This window comes from Bombus flavifrons, chromosome 14 (assembly GCF_040668555.2).
Source record: "Bombus flavifrons isolate JBK064 chromosome 14, iyBomFlav1_principal, whole genome shotgun sequence".
NCBI classification, from domain to species: domain Eukaryota; kingdom Metazoa; phylum Arthropoda; class Insecta; order Hymenoptera; family Apidae; genus Bombus; species Bombus flavifrons.
Window position 1 is genome coordinate 12,261,538 of NC_138455.1, and position 10,997 is coordinate 12,272,534.

General features: G+C 46.6%; 1 protein-coding gene across 1 annotated transcript; it reads left to right on the plus strand.

The window, feature by feature from the left end:
* The first annotated feature begins 2,002 nt into the window (after positions 1–2,002).
* On the plus strand, positions 2,003–5,063 carry LOC138186851 (aminomethyltransferase, mitochondrial). The gene is made up of 5 exons (XM_069127098.1): positions 2,003–2,582; positions 2,979–3,319; positions 3,753–4,072; positions 4,144–4,226; positions 4,513–5,063. Exons 1-5 carry the CDS (start codon positions 2,195–2,197, stop codon positions 4,848–4,850), a joined length of 1,470 nt encoding a protein of 489 aa, XP_068983199.1. The 5' UTR covers positions 2,003–2,194; the 3' UTR covers positions 4,851–5,063.
* Positions 5,064–10,997: the final 5,934 nt, after the last annotated feature.

A 10,997-nucleotide genomic window follows, 5' to 3' on the forward strand; every position in this document is an offset into this window, starting at 1 on the left:
AGGCGACAGAGGTAAAAAATGAAAAAAAGAAAAAAAAAGAGAAAAAAAAATAACAGAGCTCGATAAAACGCGTAGGACGAGCGCGATACGAGAAGTCGCGGAAACGAGGCAGTATACTTTGCCGATCGCAGCCATCCTTCGATCGAACAACTTTGGTTTCCCCTCGCGATCGTAGGCGACTGTTATCGACTTTCGACGCTCTCGGCACCGCGGAAATGTCCCTCGGTCGACGAATTTTCACACCATTTTTCACGCGGTTCGTCCAATTTTCGTCCAATTTTCGTCCAACTTTCGTCCAACTTTCGTCAAATAAAAATCGTATCTGTCGACTTTTCTGACAATCCTGTCCAATTCCTTTCGAACAAATGAATCGAAGCAAACAACGCAAAAGATCGGATATAAAATTGGCAAAACAAAAAGACAGAACAAAGTAGATCCGTTGACCGGTGGGGCCTAAATTTTATAGCGCCTTCTGTTTTCACCGCAGCATAATCCATTTTCCTCGTGAGCGTTCCCCGATTGATTAATTCGCGACACCTTAACACGCCTCCTTTTCCCAAATCCTTTTCCCAACACCCGTACGTCATCCACACCCAACCCCACCTTTATACCTTACCTTCCTTACCTTCCCTACCTCTCCCCCCCCCCTACGCACTCCTCACTGATAATCTTCCACCAACTGCACACCCCCTCACATTACCACCCTAGTCCCTCCACTAGCAAACCGATTAACCAATGTGAGTGAATGTGTCAACACGTGCTACAAGGGAAAATAGCGGATTTCAAAGAGGATAAAGGCGGAAAAAGCAAAAGTAATATCATAGAGAAAGCGTCGAGCAAACACACTACGACTCGGAGGAAGAAAAAAATCGATCGATCGGAAAAACGTACACACACACACATTCGTCGGACTGTGTAGGGACATTTTGCATCAATTGTGTAAACACGAGACAGAGGGAGAAAGTGTGCGTGTGTGTGAGAGAAAGAAAACTCAAAAAAAAAAAAAGAAATGCGTCGAGAGAGAGAGAATGCGCGTGTGGAAGAGCGAGAGCGAGAGGTAAGAAGAGACTAAAAAAAATGAAAAAAGCGCGAGCGAGAAGAGTAAGACGACGGAAGCTAAGAGATAAAAAAAAAACAAAATGTACGAACAAACAATTGATACTGTCTTCGTTTTTTAAGGTCGTTTCTCCGTTCGACACGCTACTATATGACTATTGACATTTGTCATTGGATTATTACCGACGACGATGAATTGTCATTATTATCACGAAACTATTGCTATTATTATTGTGACGAATGATTATTATTATTATTATTATTATTAACATTTATTATTGACATTATTATCACGATTTATTATTGCGATGATGATTATTGCGATTATTACTATTGTCATTATTATTATTACTATTATTATTATTATTATTATTATTATTATTATTAATTATTACGATTATTAATTATTACGACTATTATTATTATTATTATTATTATTATTATTATTATTATTATTATTATTACGTGGTACAATAAAAATTTAATAAGCATCCGATGCGCACGAGTCTCGTGACTACTACCATCTCTCCCTCTAAATCCACGCGAAATACAGACCACGAGATATACGCGCGTTTCTAGTTCTCCTATCTCTTCCGATTTTGACAGCATGCTGACCTCTCTTGAGCATGAAAATAACGATATCAACATTGGCTATTCCCGGCTTGTATCGTATAAGAAAATACTAATTTATCTCAAGGTCTTTCTTTATCTTTCTTCCATTTCAACACGCATGACACATTCGTGTGCCATCTTGGGACACAAGGCGGCACACAATCTGTCGGTAAACAGATGAAAATATCAGGAAATCACGATCAAACAACCTTTTGTTTCGGGAATATTTGCGAAATGATAAACAGATAAATATCCTCAACTAAGTAAGTCGTAAGTTGCGAGAAAAGTCTCGTTTAAGAAGCTATGGTATGCAAAGTTTCCCAAAGTGATTTTAGAATACTCGAGTTTTCGAAACTCGAAACAATGTTCCGACCTCGCTTACCTCACCACCGAAATACGTCATTTATCGAAGCGCGCGCGCCGATAAACGTTGAAAAATAAGAAGCGGCTGTTCGAGGAACGCGAAATCGTATTTACGGCGTAAACGGCATCGACGGATTTTTCATGCCATGTCCGACTCTGAAAGATGCCTCGTGTCAGCGGGGTCAACGACGGAGGGACGCGCCGATGCTTCCAGCCTGCATTCGACAATCAGTGCACGACCAATTGCCACGGAGGAAAGACGATGCTTCGTTTTAGCGTTCGTGGAAGATCGGTTTGCTTCGAGACCTTCGACAAACGTATCGAAACGTTAGGCAGTGTCCGCGAGTCTTGCACGATTTTTAAGAACAGCTCGAGACATACGGTATCAAAGTCGCGTTTAAGATGTTTGATCGATTCCGAAACGCGGTCAAACGGAACCGAAGGCCACCGTCGTTTCTCGTCGACGACGCCGACATCGACGTCGACTGTCACGACGCCGACGCCACAGCCAAGGAAAACCTGCTTGTACGATCTTCATGTGGAAAATAGAGGTAATTATCAATGGAAATTTCATGCATTCCTACGTAATGCATAATAGTATTAGGCTGTTTGCAAAATTAGCGAGAAAAGTTGTCTAATTTCTTGTCCTCCTTCTGAATAAGCGTTGTAAAGGCCGCGATAGATGATGAATAGGACAAACAGAGATAAACATTTCAGCTACGACTTTTATCTTGCATATACATGGATACGCTACAAAGAGTATTTGGCTACGCCACTGTATTTATTAAAACATTTCTACGCTAATTAATTAGTGTCCAATTGATTGTGAGAATATTAAATTTCGCATCATTCAGCAATGCATTCGTATGACAACGGGAAAATTTGATATTATGAAAATGAAATGTGAAAGCTGATAAGAAAAAGGTATCAACGTGACTTTCTATTAGGTAAAATAATCAACTTTTCCGGCTGGTTACTACCGGTACAATATCAAGAGGCAATAGCCGCGTCTCATCAACATACCAGAACTTTTGCGTCGCTCTTCGATGTCGGTCATATGATGCAAACGCTAGTTTTTGGAAAGGATGCAACCGAGCTTTTGGAATCTTTGACGACCAGCGATCTGAAGAACTTGAGCAAAGGCAGAGCGGTTCTTACGGTGTTTACCAACGAGAATGGAGGCATTCTCGACGACTTGATAATTACAAAGGACGACGACGATAAATACTTTCTGGTGTCTAACGCTGCAAGAAGAAATCAAGATTCTCAATTGCTCCTCCAACAACAGGTAGACAATGGAATTTCGTGTATGTTACAAATCTCATTCTACAGATAACGACGTCTCTTTATTGACGTCTCTATTAGACGTCTTCATTGCATTTGAAATTTCAAAAGTAAAACCAAACGCGATAGCTGTCGACAAGTATGATCATTAATAATTATCAATAATAGAAAAATTCTGCCTAACGATAGAAAGCATCGATGACAACGAGTCGGAAACATTCCGTTTCATAGTGTTAATGAACAATTGCTCGGTCGTACACAGCTCAGATTCAATAACGTTTGACAGAATAAAAGAGTATAATTGGCAATTATCACGTCATCCAGTTTATTCATTTCTATTTATTTCGATCGCTATAAAATGCTGCAACATCGTTATAAACACGACGTCGTTACATACGACTCGTATCGTGGCTCATCGGTCTGATTCTTAATTTTAGGAAAACTTCAAACGCCAAGGGAAATCGATACAATTGCAATTCCTGGATCCTTTGGAACAGAGTCTCGTCGCGTTACAAGGTCCTACGGCCGCGTCGGTTCTGCGATCGATCGTAAAAATCAACTTGGAAAATCTAACATTTATGAACAGCGTAGAAACTACGGTATTCGGAAGCCGAATCAGAGTAACTCGATGCGGATATACAGGAGAGGATGGTTTCGAAATTTCCATGCCAGCCACAATTGCGCGAACCTTGGCAGAAGCGATCTTAGACACGCCTGACACGAAACTGGCTGGTTTGGGAGCCAGGGACAGTTTAAGGTACTCGATTAATTTCCAACGCGTTATACATTTACGCGTTTAACATCGGTATTTCATTTAATTACTTTTAGGCTAGAAGCTGGCCTTTGCCTCTACGGCCATGATATCGACGAAGAAACTACACCAGTCGAAGCGGCACTTACCTGGCTAGTAGGTTAGTAATAGCCTGGCGGACAGGCTGCGGATATTTGCGCATTTATGGGAAATTTCAATTTCAATATGGGAAAAACAGGCAATTCAATATGCAAATATCCAGGGAACAAAATGCACCTAACATACAAACGTACATAAAATATCCAAAGTACAGTATTCGTTGCAGCATTCAACAGATAAGACGAATCTCTACTTGCACCATGTTTATTTTTTTAAATAATAGATACGGTAATAAGATACGCTCGTGACTAACCACAAACGCTTAATTTCTTTCATTTCTGTCACAGCTAAAAGAAGGCGAGCGGAAGCAAACTTCCCAGGTGCAAAGAGGATACTTTCGCAAATCGAATCAGGAACTGAGAAAAAACGAATAGGATTAACGGTAGTGCATGGTCCGCCAGTGAGAGAAGGAGCGTGTATATTGACTCCAGAAGGTGAAAGCGTTGGCAAAGTCACTTCCGGTGGACCTAGTCCCACCCTTGGACGTTCGATCGCTATGGGATACGTGCCATCGGAATTAGCTCACTACGGTGGTGGAATACTGGTACAAGTTCGAGGGAAAACGTACAAGGCGACCATCGCAAAAATACCCTTCGTCAAGACAAATTACTATACCGAAAAATGATCCATATATTTTACTCTTATCTATGTAAAATTCGATGGAACGTACTGTACTTTGGTGTAATGTCCCTCTAAATTTCCAACACTCGATCCGATACAACAAATGATCCATTAATTATAATACATTTTGTACATACTTTTTATACAATGTGACGTTTAAGAAGAGACTTTGAAAGTATTTGTAAGAATTGTGTAAAAAAGATTATAATCGAATGAAAATTACGTATGTTACGTATGTTACTTTACTATACACGTGTCTATACACACGCACGCACACGCATATAAAGCGGAGAAAATGCTTATTTCTGCTTATTACAGAGCCCTCTGTGAATAGAAGTACGATACTCGTCTGTGCTTAAGAAGAACTTGGTATATTCGGCATACGATAAAGAGGATTTCCGACGCATCTTATTTTCATATGATAAAATGACTTTTTATATATATATAATTAAATTTGTACTCTCTCGGGGTAATAGAGGGGTGGAGGAAGTAACTTTAAATTTTAGACCAAACAGATTCTTCCTCGATATTAATTCACTGGTTATTAAACAATTAGTCAACTTGTTTTCTTATTGCCGTAGCGACTATCCCCGTTGTAAGATACAGTAAATACTACCGTATAAACTATCTGGTACTAGCCTAGATATCCCGCCTCGTAAATGAATTTCGATATTCAAATAAGAATCGATCAGAAGCTTAAACATTTGTACACTGCTAATCGTGTCTTTTTTTCACTCCTTCTCTCGTTAAAAAGATTTTACACTTAAAAAGACGCTACATGCTTAATCCAATAAATCTACATAATACTATATCCAACAGTAAATTTCACAAATCTAACCTGAAAATTCACAGCCGATATTACTTAGCTTATATTATTCGTTGTATACAGGATGAGTCAGTAAAAAGTACTATCTAGAATCACTCCTTATCTATTGGTTTTATCGACTACAAACGGAACTCATCGGATGCATGCAATTCGTTTTCTAATATTTTATGTTTAGCAAGATATCAAGATAACCTTCAGTTTTTTAAATGGCATCCTACATCTTTTTTTTTAACATTAATCGTCAGAAGTTAAAAGTCTTTGACAACGAGAACAGGTATAAAAATCTTCGATCGATAACGATTTAGAAAATTACACGTTCTTATAACCTACGCTGATGCGAAACTTGAAGAAATTCGTTCATATATCACGCAATGCGTACAACAATTTTCTGTTTTCAGACTTCTGCGAAAAGATCTTCATTCGTTAAACGTAAAAACTCAGGGAATGTAGACCTAATGAATTTTTTGGTAACTCATTGAAGAAAATTACATCATTAGCTATGCTTGGAAATTAATATTAAATTTTATGATGAAATTATGAACGATATAGAGGCAATGATATCTTAGAATTGCAATACTTCTACAATTCGATACTTCGATAAACTTGTAACAGTTGAAGAAACCGTTAAAGTTTTATACTTATACAGAGATCAACGAAACTGTTTCATAAATTTTCTAATTTATCAAACAGTTTATAATACGATCGCGAATCGCAGCCAATCAGCTCATATTATTTATAATACAATCCATAATTGTATCATATGTCATGATGCAATTAGGAATCGTATATGAAATAATAATGATTATCCAGGTCTCACCTCGTGGAGGTTGCCGCGAATCGAGACCCTCCCTAACCACGATCCCATCCACCCATCCTTTTGCGCAAAAATTTACTAATTTCGTATAAACAAATTTCAGCAAATTCTCCTTCTAACGTGCGTTTGCAAAACGTTCGATCCTTTAATCGTTGCGCAAAAGCGACATCAAAAGGAAGGTTTAAAAAACCGACGCGAACAGCTAACAGATTGAAAGTGAAAGATACATTAATCTTAAACTAAATTATAATTATGTACATAATAATACTACTTTAACTATGTATACACTTAACCCAAAACTAACCGCAACCACTGAAAGCATTGAAAGCAACTCGAAAGCATCCTATTTGCTAATTTCAAGAAAACCTCTACTTAATCGATAATCTAATTTAATCTGCCTAGTAAAAACCCAAAGCTCTCACGAATTCTAACTACACAAATATCTTAATATAATAAAGGGGCTGGGAGAAGGGGTATTTTATGAAATGATTCCTTCGAAGCGTATCGTATATTCGTATCTTGAAATACTTTGTTATCTCCTCTTCCCGCTGTTCCTGTAGACATTTCTGAAACAAACTTCAGTTTAAATCGATTAAAACAAAATAAACAATTTTGTTTATGCATGCTCTACCTATCAGGGTGTACAAGGATCTTTATATGTAGGAACCCATCTACCACGAATCTAGAGATTTCTTTAGACCCTACTCATCGGAAATCTAAAGGTCCTTTTATTTATCCTAACTGTCAGAATTCTCAACTGTTTTTCTACGAGTCCTGACTAGACAAATTTCCAAGCCTATTTATAGGGATCCCATATAAAAGAAACCTATCTACAGAAAAATTTAAATGTCACAAAGGCAAGGAAGGGAAAATCGTTTAGAGCATTGTGTGGGACACACGATGTAATTCATCTTCGGCACATCTCACGATGAATCCTGAAACAGACTCAAACCACAAAAAAGTTAAATCAATTCTATGACATAGATGTAATTAATTACCAATCGAGTAGATTCCAATTCCATGTGTATAATTTATACTTTCTACAGGTTAATAAATCTTTTTTTTTTTTTTTTTTTTTTTTTTGTTTAACGTGGAGGAAATCCGCGCGGACACCAGGTCGCTTCTGGGGAAAAGCGGCGTGGTAGTGCCGGACTCCAACCGACTAAAACCTCCACGATGACCGTCACGGCTGCGATCGAGAGGGGCCCGGGAACCGGTGTAAGCGATACACCGGGCCGCCCTCCGCGCTCAATACGTCACATAGTGGAGCGGTGTGCGGCCACGTCACACCGCGCCTCGTCGCCGGGGCCGCCGTGCCAGGCAGTCCGGTTCCCCTACCGGGCTGCTCTGCGGCCCCGGGGGCGCTGAGCTGCCAGCGCCTAAGTTTGTACCCCGCCGGGGGACGCGGCGGACCTAGTGCTTCTCACCGAAGCGCGTCCATGACCCCTGCCGCGCCCTCGCCGGTCGTTCCTTTCAGGGTGAGAGTACCGCACCCTCACCCTCTCCGCAGCCTCTTTTCGAAGCATGACCTGTTCACAGAAGGAGGTCACGGCCCTCCTCCTTCTCTCGTTTGTCAACAATGCTTCGAAGATCACCGGAGGCGAAAGATCCCCGCCGATTTCCACGATGAGGTCGTGGCGCGGCCGCGCCGGACAGTATTCCAGCGTGTGCTGCGCCGAATCCACGCTCGCATCGCAGTGGTGGCAGCGCGCGGTCGCCTCCTTCCCGATTCGGTGCAGATACTCACCGAAGCAACCGTGTCCGGTGAGCACCTGCGTCACCCTGTAGGTCAGGGGAGGCCCGCCGCCGTCCAACCAAACGTCCCAGTTTGGAAGGACGGCCCCGAGGACTCTTATCCCCGGCGCACCCGCTCTCGTGTCGAGGCTGGCGCGCCATCTGTCGAGCAAAGCTCGCCGAGCCCGAACCCCGCCGTCGGCGCCCCCCGGGCCCGCCCCATCCGACAGACCCCGAGTGTGGAGATAAATCTCACGGCACCTCAGGGCCTGCAATTCGAACGGGGGAAACCCGGCGAGCACCGCCGCTGCCGCTGCCGAAATGGTGCGGAAGCCCCTCGCTATCCTGATGGCCACCGTCCTGTGCAGTCTCCTGACTACTAGGAGACTGCGACGATTGGTCATCAGGTCCTCCGCCCAGACCGGAGCCCCGTAGAGGAGCCTAGATCGCACCACGCCGGCGTACAGCCGGCGCACCCCGACGTCGGGCCCGCCCAGCCGAGGTATCAGACGTCCTAAGGCGTTCGCCGTCGCCTCGACAGACGGCGTCAGGCGCTCGAAGTGAACGCCGAAGGTCCAGTGGCTGTCGAGGGTCAGGCCCAGATACTTCATGCTGGTCCCGACCCCGATCTCAGTCTCTTCCAACCTCAGGCGGTAACCCGCTGGGGGCGTCCCGTGATCGGCCTTGCGGCAAAACCACATTGCCTCGGACTTCTCAGGGGACACCCTCAGTCCCAATCGCTTGATTTCGGCGACCACGCAGGCCACCGCCAGCTCCGCCAGGCGGACGGTTCTACCCCATGCCGTGCCCCAGACCAGCACCAACGTGTCGTCGGCGTAGCACGCCAGCGCCGAGTTCGGAGGCATCGGCGTCCGAAGCACCGCGTCGTACGCGATGTTCCACAGCAACGGGCCCAACACCGAACCTTGCGGGACCCCGCGGTGTACAGCCCTCCCGGTCACCCCCCCCCCCCCCGGACGGTGTAGACGATACTCCGGTCCCGGAGGAAAGCCCGGACCACATCCCGCAGATACGCGGGTACCCGATGAAATTCGAGGGCCCGGCATATTCTATCCCACGGGATGCTGTTAAAGGCGTTGACCACGTCCAGCGATATGGCCAACGCCACGTAACCACGCCGCTCGGCCCCCTCGACAAGGGAGCGGACACGGGCGATAGCGTCGGTCGTAGACCGCCCCCTCCGGAAACCGAACTGGCCATCGTGCAACCCGGGCACGCTCCGGGACAAATGCGACTCCAGGCGGGCAGCTATCACTCTCTCCAGCAGCTTGCCCGCCTCGTCCAAAAGGCACACCGGCCGGAAGGCGGAAGGCGAGTCCGGAGAGCGCCCCGGCTTCGGCAGTAGGACCATCCGCCCCTCCTTCCACGAAGTAGGGAATTCACCTCGAGACAGGCATCCGTCGAACAGACGCATTAGTCTCGGGGCCAAGACCCCGGCGACGTCCCTCCACAGGCGGGCCGGGACTCCATCAGGACCCGGAGCTTCCCGCGCTCCGATCCTCTCAACGGCCCTGGCCAGTTCTTCCTCGGTGACCCTCGATTCCGGGCTCCAACACCCCGCAGTGACTCGTGGTTCCTCTTTCAGCGGTTGGGACTCCTGCTCCTCCTCTTCGGTAAAGGTGCCCACTCCCTCATTCGCTGCTCCCGGAAACAGGGTGCCGACGACCTCCTCCAGGAACCGATGGTCCATGCTCTCCGTTAAGGGAGGCGCCCATGGACGGAGTTTGTTCAATACCATCTTGTAAGGACGCCCCCAGGGATCAGAGTCGAGGCTGGCCAGAAGCTCGTTCCAGGCTCGCCTCTTCGCCTCCTTGATGGCTCGTTGGAGGGGCCTCCGCGCTTCGCGGTAGGCCTCGTACAGGCGAGCCACTGTGCCTTCGTCCTCCCGCCGTCTACGGCGGGATCTGGTGTATTGGCGCCGAGCGTGGATACACGCCTCGCGGAGACGAGCGATCTCCTCGGACCACCAGTACACAGCGCCGGCGCGGCGCGGCGTTCCAGACCGCGGCATACATGAATCACAGATCGCGTGCATGTCGCGTCTCAGCCGGGTCGCTCCTGCTTCCGCGTCCTCCTCGGTCGGGGATTCTTCTAACCAAGCCACGGCTATAGCGGCCGCCGCCATGAAGTCCTCGTCGCGCCACGTCACCGCCCATCGCGGGAATTTTCTTCTCCTTCACGGTGGGCCGGTAGGCCCGCGCGCACCCGACGAACGGTAGCCCGTCGCGCCGCCAACCGCCACCTCCATCAAGATGTAGAGATGGTCCGAGAGGGTCTCCTCCGGGGAGACCTCCCAACCGGAAACGCGGCGGGATGCGGCGAAGTTTGCCCATGTGAGGTCCACTATGGACTCGCCCCGCCGCCCCACGCACGTGCTGGACGACCCCCGGTTCATAAGCCGGAGGTCGAGTGCGGCCGCCCAATCCTGTACATCGCGCCCCCTTCTGTTGGTCCGGTGGGAGCCCCACGCCGTTGAGTGGGCGTTGAAGTCCCCGAGGACCAGTGACGGGCAGGCGCCCAAAAGGTCTCGTGCAAGCCGCGAGTCCGTCCAGAAAGGAGGCGTATTCTGCCTGGCTGATGTTGGGCGACACGTAGATGGCTACCACGGCCAGGTCGCCCCATTTCACGGCCACGAAGCCCCGTCCCCGCTCAATTACCGAGCAGGAAGGGCTTCCCGCAATCCCAGTCCAGAATATGGCGACCGAGCCGGTCAGATCTCCAGCGCCTCGCGACGCGTCGGGAATGCAGTACGGCTC

Coding starts and splice junctions, on each gene's coding strand:
- LOC138186851 (XM_069127098.1), top strand. CDS start 2,195: ATGCCTCGTGTCAGCGGGGTCAACGACGGAGGGACGCGCCGATGCTTC. Junction 3,320..3,752: donor AATTGCTCCTCCAACAACAG/GTAGACAATGGA, acceptor TCTTAATTTTAG/GAAAACTTCAAACGCCAAGG. Junction 4,073..4,143: donor GGAGCCAGGGACAGTTTAAG/GTACTCGATTAA, acceptor AATTACTTTTAG/GCTAGAAGCTGGCCTTTGCC.